Below are 21,523 nucleotides of genomic sequence, written 5' to 3' on the forward strand. Positions count from 1 at the left end.
GGCAGAGCTGTGGTGCTGAGGGCCATGGCTCAGCCCCAGCCTGGGCAGGGGTAGAGGATGCTTGGCTCTGATCAGTGGCAGGGACTGGCTGGAAAGCAGCCCTGAGGTGAGAGACTTGGGGGTGCTGGGGGAGGAGAAGCTCACCAGGAGCTCTCAGTGTGCACTTGCAGCCCAGAAAGCCAATCAGCTCCTGGGCTGCATCAGGAGAAGTGTGGCCAGCAGGGCAAGGGAGGTGATTCTCCCCCTCTGCTCAGCTCTGCTGAGACCCCACCTGGAGTACTGCCTCCAGTTCTGGAGCCCCTATTGCAAGAGGGCTCTGGAGGTGCTGGAAGGTGTCCAGAGCAGGGCCAGGAGGATGATCAGAGGGCTGGAGCACCTCTCCTGTGAGGACAGACTGAAGGAGTTGGGGCTGTTCAGTCTGGAGAAGAGAAGGCTCCCAGGTGACCTCATTGTGGCCTTCCAGGATCTGAAGGGAAGGCTGGGGAGGGACTGCTCAGGATCTCAGGCAGTGATAGGACTAGGGGGAATGGAATGAAGCTGGAGGTGGGGAGATTCAGGCTGGAGGGGAGGAGGAAGTTCTTCCCCATGAGAGTGGTGAAGCCCTGGAATGGGTTGTGCAGGGAAGTGGTTGGGGCCCTGTCCCTGGAGGTGTTTAAGCCCAGGCTGGATGAGGCTGTGGCCAGGCTGATCTAGTGTGGGGTGTCCCTGCCCATGGCATGGGGTTGGAACTGGATGATCCTTGTGGTCCCTTCCAACCCTGACTGATCCTATGATGCTATGATCCCAGTGGTCTTTCCCCAGGGCAGTGACTCTGTGGCTCCAGGGCCCATGCTCTTTGTCACCCCCTGGAGTGCCCTAGCTGGAGCACTTAGGCAGCAGTGAGCTCTGGGTGCCACTTCTTCAGTGCAGGGAATAAACCCCAAGCCCTTCCTTCCAGCCTCAGGGTACCTGAAGTGCTGTGCCCAGGGCCCCAAGCAAGGCACCCAGCTCCCCAGGTGGGCTCTCAGCTGACTGAGGAGTGAGGCCAGCCCCAGTGCTCCAGGGTGACCTTCAGCACTCTGCTCCTTGTGTTCCCTGCCAGCCTGCTTCCCCAGGAGACACAGCCCCCCCAGCTCTTGGTTCATTCATGAAGCCACAAGGACTCTGCTCTTCTTGAGGGGACAAAAGCAGCCAGACACAAAGGCAAAGCAGAGGATCCTTCCCTGGGACTTGCCTTCACCCAGCCCCTGCAGACAACTCCCAGGCTCACTTGCATCAGCTGCCTTGGTAGTTGTCACTTACCTCAGCCCCTGACAGGCTCAGAGGGCTCAGAGTGGCAGCATGATGTAAGCACCCCGAGACAGGGGCTGCAGAGCAGCTCCCAGACCTCACCCACACCACATGGGCTGCACTGCTCAACACTCCCCAGGGCAGGGACTGTCCCCCTGGGTGCTCAGCACTGGGGAGGCCACTCCTGCACTGCTGCATTCAGTGCTGGGCACCTCAGCCCAGAGGGACACTGAGGGGCTGCAAGGGGGGCAGGGGAGGCCAACTGGGGGGGCAGGGGAGGAGTCTGCTAAAGAGCAGCTGAGGGAACTGGGACACTGCTTACTTTGAGCAAGAGGAGGCTGAGGGGAGACCTTATCACCCCTGAAGGGACAGCAGAGAGGGTGCTGCTCTCTTCTCACAAGGAATCAGTGAGGGAACAAGGGGATGGCCTCAGGCTGTACCAGGGGAGGGTGAGGCTGGAGGCTGGGCACTAGGGAAGGTTTTCAGTGCCAGAGTGGTCAGGGCCTGGCAGAGGCTGCCCAGGGAGGTGGTGGAGTCCCCATGGCTGGAGGGGTTCCAGAAGCCTGTGGCCAGGGTTTGGTGGCCATGGTGGGTCTGGGGCAGTGGTTGGACTGGGTGGTCTGAGAGGGCTTTTCCAGGCCACACAATTCCATCCCTCTGCCCTGGCTTCTCAAGCCCTGGCTCAGTGGTGGCCTGGGCAGAGCAGGGCTAAAGGTTGGACCTGGTGCTCTCAAGGCTCTGCTCCACCCTCCACGGCCCCAGGGTTCTGTGGCAGGGAGCAGACTGCACTCACCTCACCACCCCCAGCTCTGGGCTGCAAGCTTCAGGCAGGAAGGGGCCTGAGCCTTACCTCTGGTTTACTGAGGCTGGATGAGACCAGCGAGCCGGAGCCCACGTCCAGGTCCCACTGCTTCCTGCCGCGGTCCTCGGGATCCAGGGCGGCGATCCGGCCGTCCAGGGTGCTGATGATCACCAGGGCCCTGCAGGGGAGACTCTGTCAGAGCTCAGCAGGCACTGCCTGCCTGCTGCACGCTGCCCCCAGGCTGAGAGCCACGGGGGGAAGGGAAGAGAGCTGCCTGCCTGCCTGCTCCTAGGGGCAGGTCTGACCTGCAGCCCCGCACAGCATCACCTGCTGAGGTGTTCACAGCCACAGCACAGAGCTGACCTACAGCCAGGCCCAACACACATCTGCAGCAGCCCTTCAAAACCACCCCAGCTCCAGGGAGACAGGCCTTGGGCTGCTGGGGGGCAGCAAGGAGCCCTTGGGGCCAAGAGAGCCAAAGGCATCCTGGGGGGCAGCAAGCAAAGTGTGGCCAGCAGGGCTGGGGAGGTTCTGCTGCCCCTCTGCTCTGCCCTGCTGAGACCACAGCTGCAATGCTGTGTCCAGTTCGGGGCTCCCCAGCTCAAGAGAGACAGAGAGCTGCTGGAGAGAGTGCAGGGGAGGCTGTGAGGATCACAGTCTCACAGAATCACCAAGGTTGGAAGAGACCTCGAGGATCATCGAGTCCAAGCTGTCACCACAGACCTCATGACTAGACCATGGCACCAAGTGCCACATCCAATCCCCTCTTGAACACCTCCAGGGATGGGGACTCCACCACCTCCCTGGGCAGCACATCCCAATGGCTAACAACTCTCTCAGGGAAGAACTTTCTCCTCACCTCCAGCCTAAACCTCCCCAGGCACAGCTTGAGACTGTGTCCTCTTGTTCTGGTGCTGGCTGCCTGGGAGAAGAGACCAACCCCCACCTGGCTACAACCTCCCTTCAGGGAGTTGGAGAGAGCAAGAAGGTCTCCCCTGAGCCTCCTCTTCTCCAGGCTAAGCAACCCCAGCTCCCTCAGCCTCTCCTCACAGGGCTGTGCTCCAGACCCCTCCCCAGCTTTGTTGCCCTTCTCTGGACGTGTTCTGGATGCTGAAGGGACTGCAGCACTGCCTGGGGAGGAGAGGCTGAGAGCCCTGGGGCTGTTGAGTCTGGAGAGGAGAAGGCTGAGAGGGATCTGATCAATGTCTATCAATAGCTGAGGGCTGGGGGCCAGGAGGGAGGGGACAGGGCCAGGCTCTGCTCAGCTGCACCCTGGGATAGGCCAAGAGGCAATGGATGGAAACTGCAGCACAGGAGGTTCCAGCTCAGCATGAGGAGGAACTTCTTGACTGTGAGGGTCCCAGAGGCCTGGAGCAGGCTGCCCAGAGAGGTTGTGGAGTCTCCTTCTGTGGAGCCTTTGCAGCCCTGTCTGGATGTGTTCCTGTGTGCCCTGCCCTGGGTTCTCTGCTCCTGCTCTGGCAGGGGCTTGGACTGGCAGATCTCCAGAGCTCCCTTCCTGCCCCTAGCACCCTGTGAGCCTGCAGGGACAGGGCTGGCTTGCAGCAGGCTCCCACTCTGCTCACAGGCAGCCTGCCCTGGGGGAGGCCTGCAGCCAGGGACCCAGAAGGACCTTTCCAGACCCTGGATGGAGTGGGAAGGAGGAACTGTGCAAAGCAACCTGGCTGTGGGTGAGGGTGCAAGGGCGGGGGGGGGCAGGGAAGGCACAGGCTGAGGGTGGGACCTGGCTGTGTCAGACAAGGAAGGACACTGCAGCACTGTGGGGAACTGAAGCCAAAGGTCCCAAACTGCCTGTGCAGGGAGCTGGGGGCTGAGGGGAGGAGGAGCTGCCATTTGCCCGTGAGGAGTGGAAAAGTGAAGTCATTGTCTTCAAACACATGCACAAGCACAGGGAGCTCATTGTATCACCTCCAGGAAAGGCCAAGGGAAACCCTGCAGCTTCACACAGAGAAGGGAACCAAACACCTGGGGGGGCTGAGACTGGGATGGAGGCTGGAGCAGGGCAGGCTGGGCTGGAGAGGCTGGAGCAGGGCAGGAGAGGCTGGAGCAGGGCAGCCTCAGGCTGGGCTGGAGAGGCTGGAGCAGGGCAGCCACAGCCTGGGCTGGAGAGGCTGGAGCAGGGCAGCCTCAGCCTGGGCTGGAGAGGCTGGAGCAGGGCAGCCTCAGCCTGAGCTGGAGAGGCTGGAGCAGGGCAGCCTCAGGCTGGGCTGGAGAGGCTGGGGCAGGGCAGCCTCAGCCTGGGCTGGAGAGGCTGCAGCAGGGCAGGAGAGGCAGGAGCAGGGCAGCCTCAGCCTGGAGAGTAGGAAGAATGCTTTAGACTGAGGGTGGGGAGACACTGGCACAGGCTGCCCAGGGAGGCTGTGTTCAGCCTGGAGAAGGCTCCAGGGAGACCTTGGAGCATCCTTCCAGTACCTGAATGTCCTTTCCAACTGAAAGCACTCTGTGAGTCTCTGCCTTTCCCCCAGGGCTTGCAGTGACAGGACAAGGGCAGAGAACTGACTCTGGAGGCTGGCAGACTTAGGCTGAAGATTAGGGAGAAATTCTTTAGAGGACCTTCTGTATTGATGTTTTTTTAAACCCATAGCTTTAAACCAAAGAGAGAGACCTGGAGCTGCTGGAGCAGGTCCAGAGGAGGCCACAGAGATGAGCAGAGGCTGCAGAACCTCCCTGTGGGGCCAGGCTGGGAGAGCTGGGGCTGTGCAGCCTGGAGAAGAGAAGGCTCCAGAGAGACCTCAAGCAGCCTGCCAGTACCTGAGGGGCTCCAGGAGAGCTGGGGAGGGACTTGTGACAAGGGCTGGGAGTGCCAGGATGAGGAACAATGGATTGAAGCCTGAAGAGGGGAGATTTAGAGTGGAGATGAGGAAGAAATTGTTGGCAGTGAGGGTGGGGAGACTCTGGCACAGGCTGCCCAGGGAGGCTGTGGCTGCCTCCTGCCTGGAGGTGCTCAGGACCAGGCTGGATGAGGCCTGGAGCAGCCTGTGCTGGTGGGAGGTGTCCCTGCCCATGGCAGGGGCTTGGAACTGGCTGAGCTTTGAGGTCCCTTCCATCCCAACCCATTCCATCAACCTGTGAATGGTCACCAGCTAGAACCCCCCAGCAGGGAGCTGCACAGAAGGCCATGTGGCAGCTGCCACCCTGAGGTGGCCAAGCAGCTTCCTCCCCTCCAGCAGCTCAAGGAAACTGCTAGGAAAACCCCAACTGAGCAAATATTTGAGCAGCAGCCTCCACAGCTCCTGGGAGCTGAGCAGACACAATCATTCCACCTGTGCAGAGAGCAAGAGCAGGTTAATGATCAACCAGGGGCAGGAGACTGTTCCCAGGCAGGGCAAACAGAGCTCACACTGAGCTGGGAGGCAGTATTGATCTGCTGGAGGGTAGGGAGGCTCTGCAGGGGGACCTGGCCAGGCTGGATGAGCCATGCCCAGTGGGATGAGGTTCAGAGCCAAGGGCTGGGTCCTGAACCTGGGTCACAAACACCCCATGAAGGCTCCAGGTCTGGAGAAGAGTGGCTGGACACTACCCAGCAGAGAGAGCCCTGGGGGTGCTGGGTGCCAGCAGCTGGAGAGGAGCCAGGGGGTGCCCAGGGGGGCAAGGAGGCCACAAGAGAAATGCCCAGGGTGCCTCCCCAGTGACTGCAGCTCTGTCCCACCTGAGAGGGTCTCTGAAAGCAAAGGAACAGCTGCAGAACCTGAAAGTTGTTCTGCACTGCTGCAAGAGTGGATTGCAAAGCAGTCTGTGACAGTCCTGTGCTTGGGGAATGTTAGGAGAGAATCCAAGCTGGGGAAGGGGATGGAGAGGAGGAGAAGGGCAGCAGCAGCCTGGGCTGGAGCAGCAGTGCTGTGGGCAGCAGGAGCAGGGCAGGGATTGTGCCCCTGGGCTCAGCACTGGGGAGGCCACAGCTTGAGTGCTGGCTTCAGCTCTGGGCTCCTCACTCCCAGAAGGACCTTGAGGAGCTGGAGCAGGGCCAGAGAAGGGCAATAGAGCTGGGGAAGGGTCTGGGGAGGAGCAGCTGAGGGAGCTGGGGGTGTTTGGTGTGGGGAAGAGGAGGCTGAGGGAGAGCTCCTTGCTCTCTGCAGCTCCTGAGAGGAGGCTGCAGCCAGGGGGGGTTGGGCTCTGCTCCCCAGGCTCAGGTGACAGAAGGAGAGGAACTGGCCTGGAATTGTGCCAGGGGAGGCTTAGGTTGGAGATGTAGAAAAATGTCTTTGCTGCAGGAGCAGTTAGGGACTGGCAGAGGCTGCCCAGGGAGGTGGTGGAGTCCCCATGGCTGGAGGGGTGCTGCAGAACCCTGTGGCCAGGGCAGGGCTGGGTGCTGGTTGCACCCTGAGGCAGTTCTGTGCCTCCAGGCTCCCAGGAGTGTCCTGTGCACACACAGCACAGAAGCTGTCTGCTTTGTGCTGCAGCTCTGAAGCCCTCTAGCACTGCACAAGAGCACACCCCAGGTGGCTGCAGGGCAGTGGTGTCTTGGTGCAGCTGACACGTGGAGGATGAGCAAAGGCAGCAGGGTGGCTGAGAGAGGGACAGAGAGAGTGCAGTGCAGAGCCCCCCCCAGAGCTGCCTGGGAGAGGCTCCCCTCCTGCCTGCCTTCTCCTCCAGCAGCCAGTGTTTGATGCCTTTCTGCAGCTCTCCTCCATCCATTACCTGTCCCCAGCAGATGCAAGCCTCCACCTTCCCCCAGAGCTGCCTCCTCAGCTAGGCCTCAGCCCCACCAGCCAAGGCAGCAGCTCTGGGATGGGGGCCTGCGGTCACCCCGGTGGTGGTGTGCCCACACCTCAGCTGAGCAGGAGGGGCAGGATCACAGCCTCAGACCACAGCTGCTGAGGGACCCTTCCTGCCAGCAGCACACCCCTGCAGCAGCTGCAACCCCCACCCCCTGCAGCAGCTGCAACCACCCCCTGCAGCAGCTGCAACCCCCACCCCCTGCAGCAGCTGCAGCCAACCACCCCCTGCAGCAGCTGCAGCCAACCACCCCCTGCAGCAGCTGCAGCCAGCCACCCCCTGCAGCAGCTGCAGCCAACCACCCCCTGCAGCAGCTGCAGCCAGCCACCCCCTGCAGCAGCTGCAGCCAACCACCCCCTGCAGCAGCTGCAGCCAGCCACCCCCTGCAGCAGCTGCAGCCAACCACCCCCTGCAGCAGCTGCAGCCAGCCACCCCCTGCAGCAGCTGCAGCCAGCCACCCCCTGCAGCAGCTGCAACCCTCACCCCCTGCAGCAGCTGCAGCCAACCACCCCCCCTGCAGGAGCCAGGGTACTGACATCCCCCCAGGGCAGTGGGAGCCTTTCACCACCCCGTATGGCTGCCAGCCTCTGCTCCCTGAGCTGGGCTGCTGAGCAGCCCTTGCTGTGCCAGAGGAGCAGGAGCAGCTCAGCCTCAGCTGCACCACACAGCAGGAGGGATTGCTCTGGGTGGGAAAGCTCTCTAGGACCACCCAGTCCAACCAGCACCCCAGAACCCCCACAGCCACCAAACCATGGCCCCAAGAGCCACAGGGCTCCCTGGGCAGCCTCTGCCAGGCCCTGACCGCTCTGGCAGCACAGAGATTGTTCCTCCTCTCCAACCTAACCTCCCCTGGCACAATTCCAGGCCAGTTCCTCTCCTTCTCTCACCTGAGCCTGGGGAGCAGAGCCCAACCCCCCCTGGCTGCAGCCTCCTCTCAGGGAGCTGTGGGGAGCCAGAAGGAGCAACCATGAATCTGCCCTGAGAAATGGAGCTGGCTGCAAGGGCAGCTTGGGCTTCCCTCTGTGAGGAGAGGCTGAGAGGTGCACTTGGCCAGCCTGGAGAGGAGAAGGCTCAGGGCAGGCCTTATCAGCATGGCCCAGCACATCACAGTATCACAGCATCACCAAGGCTGGAAGAGACCTCAAAGATCTGTGGCTGAGGCTGCCTCCTGCCTGGAGGTGTTCAACAACAGCTTGGATGAGGCCTTGAGCAACCTGGGCTAAGGACCCTTCCAGCTCAAACCATTCTGCATCTCTGACTTGTGGGTCAGAGAGGTGAATGGAAGCAGCACAGAAGGGCTGAGATGGGTGCCTGAAGGCAGCAGCAGGAGCAACCTTCAGTGTTCCTTTGGGGAGTGAAGATATCACAGTAGAATCAGTCAGGGTTGGAAGGGACCACAAGGATCACAGAAGCACCAAGGTTGGAAGAGACCTCAAAGCTCAGCAAGTCCAAGCTGTCACCACAGACCTCATGACAAGACCATGGCACCAAGTGCCACATCCAATCCCCTCTTGAACACCTCCAGGGGTGGGGACTCCACCACCTCCCTGGGCAGCACACTCCAATGACCAATGACTCTCTCAGGGAAGAACTTTCTCCTCACCTCCAGCCTAAACCTCCCCTGGCACAGCTTCAGACTGTGTCCTCTTGTTCTGCTGCTGGATGCCTGGGAGAAGAGACCAACCCCCACCTGGCTCCAACCTCCCTTCAGGGAGTTGTAGAGAGCAATGAGGTCTCCCCTGAGCCTCCTCTTCTCCAGGCTAAGCAACCCCAGCTCCCTCAGCCTCTCCTCACAGGGCTGTGCTCAAGGCCTCTCCCCAGCCTTGTTGCCCTTCTCTGGACACCTTCAAGTCTCTCAATGTCCTTCCTAAACTGAGGAGCCCAGAACTGGACACAGGACTCAAGGTGTGGCCTAAGCAGTGCTGAGTACAGAGCACAATGACCTCCCTGCTCCTGTTCCTAATACAGGCCAGGATGCCCTTGGCCTTCTTGGCCACCTGGGCACACTGCTAGCTCATGTTCAGGCAGCTGTCAATCAGCACCCCCAGGTCCCTCTCTGTTTGGCAGCTCTCAGCCACTCTGACCCCAAGGGTGGCTACCAGGGGCATGGAGACTCCCTTGGCACAAGGAGTGCCATGGCAAAGCCCAGGGGTGATGGGGACAAGCTACTGCTGGGGACATTCCCATTGCAGCCCAGGAGCACAGCCAGCCCTGGGATCAGCTCCCAGGGGCAGCAGTGGAGTCCCCTGCATGGGACAGGTTGCAGGCTCAGCTTGCCAGGGGGCTGGGCCAGCTCATCTCAGCTGCTCCATCACCTGCCAAGCTTGGAGCAGAGGAGCCTGGGGTCCCCTCCAGCCTGGCACTCTGGGCTCTGAACCTAGAGCTCATGTTTCTGGTCCCATCTTACCTTGCTCCTCAAAGCCAATCCTGCCAGGCAGAGCCTGCAGAAGAGCCTTGCTCTAGTAACCAAAGCCTTTGTTTCTTACTCTGCTTTGATGCAAACCAAACCCTTGATGAGGTTTAAGCCTTCCCCCAGCCTGCAGGGAGGTGGAATCCTCTCCCCTGAAGTGAATCAGAGTCAGTGCTGCAGTGTGCCCCAGAGCCCAGGGCTGGAGCTACCCTCCCAGGCCCAGACTGCCCTGTCCATGCCACACTCCCTCTGAGAGCCTCTGCTGCTTGCACCTTGGCCTGCTGAGAGTGTGAGGTGCTGGCAGGAGACCTTCCAGGAGACCTTTGTCTCAGACCTTCTGACACAAAGCCATTGAAGCAGCTACTTCAAGGAACTATCCTGCAGCCTGGAGTGCTGTGAAGCAGGCAGCTTGGCTCCTGTGACCCCTGTGCTGACACAGCCCTCTGTGCTGGATGGTGCCCCCTCCTTACAGCAGCCCAGCAGCACCTGGCCCTGACTGCAGGGTGAAGAGCTGGGCTTTAGCTGTGCCTGGGAGGCTCTGCTGGCTGCAGAGGCCAGAGCTGCACCTGCAGCTCCACCACACTTCACTGCAGTAGCCACACTCTGGAGGCAGCCCTGGGACACCTGGCAAGCTGCAGGGAAAAGGCATTTCTGTGCCAGCTGCTGCCCTGGGTGTCCTGGTTGGACAGGACTAGGCCCAAAACAGGTTTCAGTAAGATCCCTAAGAAGCTGGGGGAGATAGACAAAAGGAAACATGTCCCAGTCCAAAGCTAGCCAAAGCTGTTTGGCAGGGATCCTGACCACTCACTGCTGTGCTGATGCCCAGAAGGTGATTGGCTAAGTTTCCAATCACTTTTCTGCCAGTGGTCAGTTTGGTTTCACAAAAGCAGTTCAACAGAGGGGTTCTTCAGTAACCCAGCCCCTTTTTCCCCTTTGGTTCTGGCTCGTCTTCAGCCAGCCAGGTGCGTGCCACTCGCCCATCCCCTCCACCAGCATCCCCCACCTGTACTCCAGTTTCACTTCCAGCGTCAGGCGACGAGCTTGGGTCCTATTTTTACTTTTCCTTGGCTTTGCAAAAATGATACCAAGAACAGAATTCTGGATGTAGTGGTTTGAGCCTTAACTGAGAGTTAAAAGCTCAAATGGGGAAAAGGCTGAGAATCTCTTCCCCACTTCCCCCCCACCTCCTCCCTCCAAACAGGGAGAGGAGGGAAAAAAGGTAAGGAGCAAATCCACTAATCAACAATCTGGAGTCAGCTTGGAAGTAGAGAGGCAAATAATTTCTTTTTCCTTCAAATATATATATATATATAGCAATAACAGGGAATAAGGTTCACAAGGGCAAGGAACAAGAATGGATGGGAGGGGAATAGAAAAAGAATAATACAAAACCAGTCTGTCTCTGAGGAGGTGCAGAGGCAGCAGGGAGAAGGATCAGGTCCAGCCACGTGGTTGAGGATCAGGAGAGCAGCTGCAGTAGCTCTCATCCAGCAGAGGCAGGAGCCAAAAAGGAGCTCCAACAGCTATGAGGTCCTGCTTTTTATACCCTCGCTGGGCAGGGAGGGAGGGAGTGGAACAGACTCAGCTTTCCCAGGGGGGAGACGCCCTTCAGGGAGTGTAAAGTACCCGCAAGCCTCCACCCTGCTTTCTTCTTTTGTTTTCAGAAAAAGGTGTTAACCCACCACACTGGATGATAAACTTTCCTGCCTGCAGCTCTCAACAGCAGGTCTTGGACTGCTTCAGAATCTCCGGCCTGAATATTGCTTCGTCAGTGATTCCGATTACTGACTTCATAAAAGCGTATTGGGCATTAATATCCTTCTCACCCTCTGCCTTTGCTGCAGCAGGGAGCAAAGGAGACCCAGCTTGTTATTGAGTCAGGAATTGTGGCTCCTTGCTCTCCCTTCCACTTAGAGTTTGATATCAGGAGTGTAGCTACTCCAGATGGAATCCTTCCTCTACCTAAAGCGTTCATACCATTAGTATTACCAACGCTTTGTGTGAGTCATTCCCCACCGGATACCCGAACCCAAACCAATTGTCAATAAGTTTATGAACGCTTGGCGTGGGAAAGTTATTATTAATAAAGTCAATTAATTCCTTTTATTCATTGATCAAGCCTTAGGAGCCTTTTGGGGTTTTTTTTTTACTGAATTCAATTCACTGGGTAATGGGCACAGAATGGGTTGGGATGGAAGGGACCTGCAAGCTCAGCCAGTGCCAGCCCCCTGCCATGGGCAGGGACACCTCCCACCAGCACAGCTTGCTCCAGGCCTCATCCAGCCTGGCCATGAACACCTCCACACAGGGAACAGCCACAGCCTCCCTGGGCAACCTGTGCCAGTGTCTCACCACCCTCACTGCCAAGAACTTCTTCCTCATCTCCAGTCTCCATCTCCTCTCTCCCAGCTCAAAGCCAATGTTCCTCAACCTGGCACTCCCAGCCCTTGTCAAAAGTCCCTCCCCAGCTCTTTCAGGTACTGGAAGCCTGCTCTAAGGTCTCCCTGCAGCCCTCTCTCCTCCAGGCTGGATAACCCCATCAGTGAGGAGGGTTAAGCTTCCTCCTCTGGGCAGAGGCAAGACCCTGAGCTGAGTGAGGTTCCCAGATAGACTCTAAGCCAGCCTGGCCCAGCAGTGCCACAGAGTTTGCCCTTCTGCAGCTCCCAGCTCTCCCTCCTCAGCTCCAAGCCCAGCCAGGCCATGGGCAAAGGCAGCCCAAACCCCAGCCAGAGGGCAGGGCAGAGGCTGGCCAGAAGCAGAGCAGAGTGTGCACAGGGCAGGTCCTGCTCTCAGCACCACCTGCACAGAAGAGGCCATCTCAAGTCCCCACCTGCCCTGACCTCCAGTCCTGACCAACTCTGCCAAGCAATTCCTTATCAGTGGCTTCACCACCTCCTGACTGGGGGCAGCCCCAAGACTGCCCTGACCAAAGCCTCCAGCTGCCAACCACAGCCAAGTGTCCCAGGAGCACTGCCAAAGCAGCCCTGGGGCTGGCAGATCAGCCCACCTGAGGCACAGCTCCTTCTCAGCTGGAGGTCAGCAGCCACAGCTGCAGTGCCAGGCAAGCAGGGGGAGGAGAGCCAAAGAGCACCCAGGCTGCAGGGCCCTGGAGGGGCAGGAATTGTGCTGAGAGCCAACCATGGACTCTAGCAGAGAGTGAATCTCATCACAGATACTACAGAGGGGAGGGAAACAAAGCCACCAGCACGAGCCCAGGGCTGCAGGTAGCCTCCACCAGCCTGGCGCAGAACCAAACCAAGCCAATGATCCACAGGAAGGTATCACTCCCAGCCAGGCAGCTGCTGCAGGCCCAGCAGGCTGCTCAGCCACAGGGCACCCTGGGGGCACTCACACACAGCCCCTGGCTCCAGCCCCTGCTCCACAGCACATCGACCAGGTGATGGATCCAGGGATCAGTGCTGGGCCCCATCCTCTTTAACATCTTCATTGATGATCTGGATGAGGGGATTGAGTCAGTCATCAGCAAGTGTGCAGATGACAGCAAGCTGGGAGCAGATGTTGGTCAGTTAGAGGGCTGAAGGGCTCTGCAGAGGGACCTCGACTGACTGGACAGATGGGCAGAGGCCAACAGGATGGCATTCAACAAGTCCAAGTGCCAGGGGCTGCACTTTGGCCACAGCAACCCCATGCAGAGCTACAGGCTGGGGTGAGAGTGGCTGAGAGCTGCCAAACAGAGAGGGACCTGGGGGTGCTGATTGACAGCTGCCTGAACATGAGCCTGCAGTGTGCCCAGGGGGCCAAGAGGGCCAATGGCATCCTGGCCTGCATCAGGAACAGTGTGGCCAGCAGGAGCAGGGAGGTCATTGTGCCCTGTGCTCAGCACTGGTTAGGCCACACCTTGAGTCCTGTGTCCAGTTCTGGGCTCCTCAGTTCAAGAAGGACATTGAGAGACTTGAAGGTGTCCAGAGAAGGGCAACAAGGCTGGGGAGAGGCCTTGAGCACAGCCCTGTGAGGAGAGGCTGAGGGAGCTGGGGTTGCTTAGCCTGGAGAAGAGGAGGCTCAGGGGAGACCTTCTTGCTCTCTCCAACTCCCTGCAGGGAGGTTGTAGCCAGGTGGGGGTTGGTCTCTTCTCCCAGGCAGGCAGCACCAGAACAAGAGGACACAGTCTCAAGCTGTGCCAGGGGAGGTTTAGGCTGGAGGTGAGGAGAAAGTTCTTCCCAGAGAGAGTTGTTAGCCATTGGAATGTGCTGCCCAGGGAGGTGGTGGAGTCACCATCCCTGGAGATGTTCAAGAGGGGATTGGATGTGGCACTTGGTGCCATGGTTTAGTCATGGGGTCTGTGGTGACAGCTTGGACTTGATGAGCTTTGAGGTCTCTTCCAACCTTGGTGATACTGTGAGACTGTGATGGAGGAGCAAAGGCCTTCTGTGCCCTCACAGAGGGGCAGCAGCAGGACCAAAGCAGGGGGCCAGGGATCAGTAAGCACACAGCTGGCAGAGCGAGCACCAGCAGCACAGTCAGAGCTCCCTGGCACCTTGGCAATGTGAGAGCACCTCTGGACACACCTCCCCCACCCAGCCACCTACAGCCAGCCTCCACAGCTCACTGACCAGGCTCTGGCTTACCAGTCCCTGTCCTCCTGTGCTCACAGCCAGGAGCTGCTTGTTGAAGTGCAGCTGTAATGGGCCCCCAGGCACAGCATCTCCTGCAGGCTGCCACAGGCACTGCCAAGAGGCCAGCCCTGCCCCTTCAGGCCACTGCCTGTGTTCCACCAGGCCAGCCTACTGTGGGAGCAGCTGGCCTGAGCACTCCTCTGCTCTGCTGAAGGTGTCAGCTCTACCCAAGAGCAGAAGAGCTAAGACTGAAAGGGAAGATCACAGAATGGGCTGGGTTGGAAGGGACCTTCAAGCTCATCCAGCTCCAGCCCCCTGCCCTGGGCAGGGACACCTCCCTCCAGCCCAGGCTGCTCCAGGCCTCATCCAGCCTGGCCCTGAACACCTCCAGGCAGGAGGCAGCCACAGCCTCCCTGGGCAGCCTGTGCCAGAGTCTCCCCAGCCTCACTGCCAACAATTTCTTCCTCATCTCCACTCTAAATCTCCCCTCTTCAAGCTTCAATCCATTGTTCCTCAGCCTGGCACTCCCAGCCCTTGTCAGCAGTCCCTCCCCAGCTCTCCTGGAGCCCCTCAGGTACTGGGTGTACACAGCATGGAGGAGGAACACTTCTGGAGCCCCCCTACCCCCTGCCACTGGGCAAACCCTCTGTGTGCATTCCACTAAGCTGGGTTCCATCAGAAGAAAGCAGCACTTAGCAGCACTGTGGTACAGCCTTTACCCCTGCTCTGGCTGCAGCTTCAGCAGCTCCACAACCTCAGAACCCTCCAAAGGCACTGGGACCACTGCAGGCACAGCTACCAGCCACAGCCCAGCTCCCAGCAGCAATGCCAGGTCCAAAGCCTACCTGAGTGCAGCTACAGAGCACCAGGGGTCACAGCTCACAGGGTGTCAGGGGTTGGAAGGGACCCCTGGAGATCTTCCAGTCCAACCTCCTGCCAGAGCAGGAGCAGAGAACCCAGCACAGGTCACACAGGAACACATCCAGACAGGGCTGCAAAGGCTCCACAGAAGGAGACTCCACAACCTCTCTGGGCAGCCTGCTCCAGGCCTCTGGGACCCTCACAGGCAAGAAGTTCCTCCTCATCCTGAGCTGGAACCTCCTGTGCTGCACTTTCCTTCCCTTGCTCCTTGGCCTGTCCCAAGGTGCAGCTGAGCAGAGCCTGTCCCTGTCCCCTCCCTCACAATTACAAACTAAGCCTCACATTTTCTTCTGGGAACTTAAAAAAAGAAACCTCAAACCAAAGCTGATCACACTGCCCTTTGGCCACACCAGCCCCAGGCAGTGCTACAGGCTGGGCTCAGAGTGGCTGAGAGCAGCCAGGCAGAGAGGGACCTGGGGGTGCCGGGTGACAGCAGCTGAACATGAGCCAGCAGCGTGCCCAGGTGGCCCAGAGGGCCAAGGGCATCCTGGCCTGCATCAGGAACAGTGTGGCCAGCAGGAGCAGGGAGGTCATTGTGCCCTGTGCTCAGCACTGCTTAGGCCACACCTTGAGTCCTGTGTCCAGTTCTGGGCTCCTCAGGTTAGGAAAGATGTTGAGCTGCTGGAAGGTGTCCAGAGAAGGGCAACAGAGCTGGGGAGGGGTTTGGAGCACAGCCCTGTGAGGAGAGGCTGAGGGAGCTGGGGTTGCTTAGCCTGGAGAACAGGAGGCTCAGGGGAGACCTTCTTGCTCTCTACAGCTCCCTGAAGGGAGGCTGTAGCCAGGTGGGGGTTGGGCTCTTCTCCCAGGCACCCAGAACAAGAGGACACAGTCTCAAGCTGTGCCAGGAGAAGTTTAGGCTGGAGGTTAGGAGGAAGTTCTACACAGAGAGAGTTGTTAGCCATTGGGATGTGCTGCCCAGGGAGGTGGTGGAGTCATCATCACTGGAGGTGTTCAAGAGGGGATTGGATGTGGCACTTGGAGCCATGGTTTAGTCATGAGGTATCACAGTATCACCAAGGTTGGAAGAGACCTCATAGCTCCTCAAGTCCAACCTATCAACACAGACCCCATGACTAGACCATGGCACCAAGTGCCACATCCAGTCCCCTCTTGAGCACCTCCAGGGACAGGGACTCCACCACTTCACCTGCCAGTGGTGACAGGTTGGACTTGGTGAGCTTTGAGGTCTCTTCCAACCTTGGTGATTCTGTGATACATTCCTGTGCCTGCAGCACAAGCAGCTGGGGCTGGGGTGGTGCTGAGGCCATGCTGACCTGCCAGGCCAGATGGACACTGTGCTGCTGAAGGACAATCAGCTGAGAAATTCAGATGGGAGGGGAAAAAAAAAAAGAGGGAAAAAAAAAAAGAGAGAAATGAGGCAAATACTATGGGCAGGCAGATGTTCTATTTTTATTTGATGACAGCAAGTCTATTCCTATGCACTAACCAATTAGAGCACAGCTACATTTAATCTCTGCCTTGAATCACTCAGCTGAAGAGCTTCACTGCCTTCAACTCAGCTCTCCTAGCCAGCACAGAAGACTCATTCTGAAACACACACTCAGGGGCTACACAGCAGTCCCATGACAAACTGAACCCTCCACAAGCACAGCAAAGTAGCTCAGCTCCTGAGGGCCTGGCAGGCAAAGGAATGATCCTGTGGCTAAGAGGTGAAGAGGTTCTCACAACCTCATGAGGTTCCACGAGACCAAGGGCAAGGTCCTGCAGCTGGGGCAGGGCAATCCCAGGCACTGATCCAGACTGGGCAGGGACTGGCTGGAGAGCAGCCCTGCAGAAAAGGCCTTGGGGGTGCTGGGGGAGGAGAAGCTCAGCAGGAGCCAGCAGGGAGCACTTGCAGCCCAGAGAGCCAAGCAGAGCCTGGGCTGCAGCAAGAGAAGTGTGGCCAGCAGGGCCAGGGAGGGGATTCTGCCCCTCTGCTCCACTCTGCTGAGACCACAGCTGCAGCTCTGGGGCCAGCTCTGGAGCCTCTGTGCCAGGAAGGATCTGGAGGGGCTGGAAGGTGTCCAGCGAAAGGCCACGAGGAGGAGCAGAGGGCTGGAGCTGCTCTGCTGTGAGCACAGACTGAGGGAGTTGGGGTTGTGCAGGCTGGAGAGAAGGCTCCCAGGAGACCTCATTGTGGCCTTCCAGGATCTGCAGGGGGCTGCAAGAAAGCTGGGGAGGGACTTGTGAGGGTGTGAGGGAGGGATAGGACTGGGGGGGATGGAGCAGAACTAGAAGTGGGGAGATTGAGATTGGCTGTGAGGAAGAAGTTGTTCCCCATGAGGGTGGTGAGAGCCTGGCACAGGTTGCCCAGGGAGGTGGTGGAAGCCTCCTGCCTGGAGGTGTTTGCAGCCAGGCTGGAGGTGGCTGTGAGCAACCTGCTGTAGTGTGAGGTGTCCCTGCCCATGGCAGGGGGTTGGGACTGGCTGAGCCTTGAGCTCCCTTCCAGCCCTGACAGCTCTGTGGCTCTCCTCACAGCACACCCGATGGTAAGTTCTCAGCTGGTTTCTGGCTCGGGTATCCTGACCTAAAAGCGTTTCACTTTCAGAATGGGCTCTCAAAGGCAGCAGGCACTTAGTCATGTCCTCTGCCTGCGGCTTCTCATCCCATCTGCCTCAGCCAATGCGAGAGCAGAATGCAAACAGCTCAGCAACATTTCCGCGCTGGAGTCAGGGCGGAAAGCCTTCCTCTGGCCAGGGCTGCTCGCTCCATGTGATTACAGAGCCCTGCGCTTCCTCCTGCGAGCTTCCGCAACCTGCCCGGCAGTTCGTCTCAGGCGCCTCGCCTCCCTCCAGGCACACAGCAGCGGCGGCGTGCAGCAAACAGCGCCACAAAGACGGCGTTCTGCCCAGGAGAGCACGGCCGGCAGGCAGCGAGCGCTGCTCGGAAGGAGGGCGAAGCGCAGGGGCTGGGCAGGGCGCAGCCGGCAGCAGCTCTGCCTTTGGGTTTCCCTCCCGCCGGCGCGGTGCTGCCGCCCGGGGAGCGCCGGGGCAGGGAGCCAGGCTCGGCGCTGCCGGGGTGAGGGGAGCGGGCAGTGTCTGTCACACCGGGGGACGGCTGGCAGCTTATTGCCCTAAGCACTACAAGTGGCTCAGTTGGTAACACAGAAGAGCCTTAATGGGAGGGTCGTGAGTTCCAGTGGGCAACAGTGTCCTCCCTGCTCCACTCATGGGGTCTGTGGTGACAGGTTGGACTCGGTGATCTTTGAGGTCCCTTCCAGCCTTAGGAACACTGAATCTGCTGAACCTACAGCGCTCCGCTCACTGACAGCCGCGGAAAGGAGCAAGCGCCTTAACGCTGGTCCTGAAGTCCTCTTTCCTTCCTGCCACAGCCTTTCCCGCTCCAGCCTGCCCATCCATCCCTGCAGCTCCCCAGCACAGGACACATCCTCTCTGCCTCTCCTCCCACCCTCGGAGCCCGCCCTGCGCGTCCCCGCAGCTCGGCCAGGGGCAGCCCTTGGCAGCGCACAGCCCAGCTCTGCCGCCCCGCTCCTCCCTTCTCCCCCCCCAGCCCTCCCGACCCTGCCAAGAGCCGCTCCAGCGAACCCCACTGCCGCACGGCCCCTTCCCCACACACGACCCCCCGGAGCGAGCAGCTCAGGCAGCACCCCAGCTGCTGATCTCCAGCCGGGACACAGCCCGCTCCCCTAACACACACACACACACCCCGCCCCGTCCCAGCAGCACCGCACACCGGCCCCGCTCCCTGCTCCCTTCTCTCCTGCGGCACCGACCCCCGCCCCGGGCACCGGTGGCCGCCAAGCATCCCCGAACCGGGCGCCAGCCTCCTCCCCAGCATCTCCACGCACTGCTCCCCCGCCCAGCAGGCCGACCCCTGCCCCCCGCAGCCGCAGGCGCCGGCCCTCGGCCGAGCAGCTGACCCTCCCCCGCAGCCCCCGGTCCGCCCGCCCCGACCCACCTGCCGCCGCTCCGGGCCTCTCCGCTCTCCTCAGCCTCCTGCTCCCCGGGCGCCGCCGCCGCCACCCCGGCCTCATCATCCTCCACCGTCACGTCGGCGGAACCGGCCGGCAAAGCCGCGGGAGCGGCGGCCGCCCCCAGTCCGAAAGCGGCCTCCACGGCCGCGGCATCGCCCGTTGGCGGCTCCGGGCCGCCCGCCGCCACGCCGAACAGCACCAGCAAGGTGAAGGCGGCCAGAGCGCTGCGGCACCGCAAGCCCCGCATGGAGGGGCCCCGCCTCGCCCGCCGCCGCACAGCCGTTAGGACATGAACGCTGCCGCCAGCGCCGCTGCCGCCGCCACAGAATGGGCGCCCGCGCTGCCCCCGCCCCGCCCCGCCCGCCACGTACCGGCACCCCGCGCGCGGTCGCCCCCGGCACCGCCGCCCGCCCTGCCGCGGCGGGGACGCAGCCCATTGGGCCAGAGCCACGCCGCTCCGCCCGCCGCTTCCTTCTGATTGGTGAGGCTGGCGGGGAGGGCGGGAAGGAGCGGTGTTTGTCAACAGAGCTGCCGGGCCAATTGGAGTCACGCCGCTCGCTCCCCTCCTTCCTCCGCTGCTCCGGCCAATCGAGAGCGCATGATTCACCGACCTGCTCCGGGATTGGCCGGGTCGCTACACCAAGCGCAGCGCTGACTGGCGCGCCGGGCGGCGCGGTCCCGCCCCCTGGCGGCCGGCCCTCGGCCTCGCTGCAGACGTGGCCGCTCCTGCGCGCCCGCGGGGCGGGGCCGGCGGCGCACACCACCCGCGGCGGGGGCGGGGCTGGGGCCGGGACCCCTCCCGGCCGAGTGGACGCGTGGGGCGGGAGCGGCGGAAGGAGCTCCGTCGGGGGTCCGCCATGTCCGCGGGGGGGCCGGGGGAGCTGCCTGCCGAGGGTGCGGCAGCCGAGGCATCCGTCCGCCTGTGCCCGCACCAGCAGTGGGCAGATTGAGATTGGCTGTGAGCAACCTGCTGTGGTGTGAGGTGTCCCTGCCCATGGCAGGGGCTTGGGACTGGCTGAGCCTTGAGGTCCCTTCCAGCCCTGACAACTCTGTGATTCTGTAATCTCCCTCTCCTCACTGCCTCCGGCAGGCAGATCCTACCTTGCTTCTGCTTGACCTTGGCTGCGCTGCTTTTGTTGTGACTGCTGTTAACTTCTCTGCTTCTGTCTCTTGCTCCTTTAGCACAGGGGGTCAGGGAGGCAGAAGCTAGCAGCTTCCCCTGCTCCTTGGCCAGGGGAGCTTTGTGCTGTTTATTGCTTGTGAATAGAATAGAATAGAACAGAATAGAATAGAATAGAACAGAATAGAATAGAATAGAATAGAATAGAATAGAATAGAATAGAATAGAATAGAATAGAATAGAATAGAATAGAATGGAATGGAATGGAATAGAATAGAATAGAATAGAATAGACCAGACCAGGTTGGAAGAGACCTTCAAGATCATTGCATCCAGCCCATCAACCAATCCAACCCACCTAAACAACTAACCCATGGCACCAAGCACCCTATCAAGCCTCCTCCTGGACACCTCCAGGGATGGGGACTCCACCACCTCCCCAGGCAGCACATTCCAATGGGCAATTTCTCTCTCTGGGTAGAACTTCTTCCTCACCTCCAGCCTAAACCTCCCCTGGTGCAGCCTGAGACTGTGTCCTCTTGTTCTGGTACTGGCTGTAGGTGTTGTAAATGTTGTATCTTTGTACACCTCCATTGCATCCCAGTGTAGGCTGCAGTTCTGCTGGTAAATACAGCTTCATTTGCTTCCAGCTGAGCTGCTCTGGCAAAATTTAATGGTGGGGGGGTGTGGGGGTGGAATTTGCACCCCCCAAACTGAGTCCCACCCCAGGAACTGTTCTTGCCTCTGCACGTCCTACCTGCCACACAGCCATCCCTCCTGGTGCCAGCCACCAGCCTGGCCCTTGGGTAGCTACCTTGGACCACCCCAGTGCATCAGGCTGCCCAGAGAGGAACCTCCCCAGACAAAGGGGCTCCATTAGCAGCTGCTCCAGAGCTACTGGGCCCCTAGAAGATAAGAGTTCATTGATTACTAATGAGCTGAGATGTCTCCCATCGCTGTTAAGTGGTCCACCCACAGGTCCTCCTGCCTCTGTACAAACACAGAGCCTCCATGTCCAATCAGCACTGCACCGGTATTGACTTTTCAGTCATGGCCATCTGGTAATGGCCCCCTCCCACCAGCAGGGCTGGCTGGGATCTGGCCTGGCCAGGGATGGATTGCCCCTCATGTTCTCCACTGCCAATCACTGCTCTGCTGCTCAGAACCTCTGCTTTGCCCCCACGCTTCCAGAGTGGGCAGACACTGGCACAGGCTGCCCGGGGAGGTGGTTGAGGCTCCAGCCCTGGAGACATTCAAGATCAGCCTGGCTGTGGCCCTGTGGGTGGTTGGACAGGATGCCCTTCGAGGGTCCCTTCCAACCCAGTGCCATCTGTGAGTCTCTATTCCCCCCCAGGCTCTTTATCTTTCCTGTCTGATCTCTCCACTAATAAAGCAGAGCTGCCAGTGTTCCTTTCCCCTGGGTTTTGGCCCTGTGGCTCTCTGATGAGCTCTTTCTGCAGTCTGTCATTGTCATTTGCAGACTTCTGCCTACATTTTGCTTCCTTCTGGCACTTGTTTTGAGCAAGCTGGAATCATAGAATCACAGATCTCCTGAGCTTGGAAGAGACCTTTGAGATCACCAAGCCACCTCATTACTTGTCTAGAGCTCACAATCCAACCACTGCTGCCTCTTGGAAACGCCTCCAGTGACTCCACCACGTCCTTGGGCTCCTGTTCCCATGCCTTAGAACCCTTCTGGGGAAGAAATTTTCCCCAATGTTCCACCTAAACCTCCCCTGGCACAACTTGAGGCTGCTTCC

General features: G+C 59.9%; 1 protein-coding gene across 1 annotated transcript in view; it reads right to left on the bottom strand.

Annotated features, from left to right (window-relative positions):
- Positions 1-18,909, bottom strand: part of EIF2AK3 (eukaryotic translation initiation factor 2 alpha kinase 3) — a 79,737-nt gene extending 60,828 nt beyond the window's left edge. The window contains exons 1-2 of the mRNA XM_068167686.1: positions 18,629-18,909; positions 2,120-2,249 (exon numbers count right to left, since the gene is read on the bottom strand). Of these exons, the coding sequence (XP_068023787.1) occupies positions 2,120-2,249; positions 18,629-18,891 (393 nt within the window). The 5' untranslated portion in view covers positions 18,892-18,909. The remainder of the gene's footprint in view (positions 1-2,119; positions 2,250-18,628) is intronic.
- Positions 18,910-21,523: the final 2,614 nt, after the last annotated feature.

This window comes from Melanerpes formicivorus, unplaced genomic scaffold, assembly GCF_026170545.1.
Source record: "Melanerpes formicivorus ecotype bairdi unplaced genomic scaffold, bMelFor1.0.p_v2 SCAF_121, whole genome shotgun sequence".
Classification (NCBI taxonomy): domain Eukaryota; kingdom Metazoa; phylum Chordata; class Aves; order Piciformes; family Picidae; genus Melanerpes; species Melanerpes formicivorus.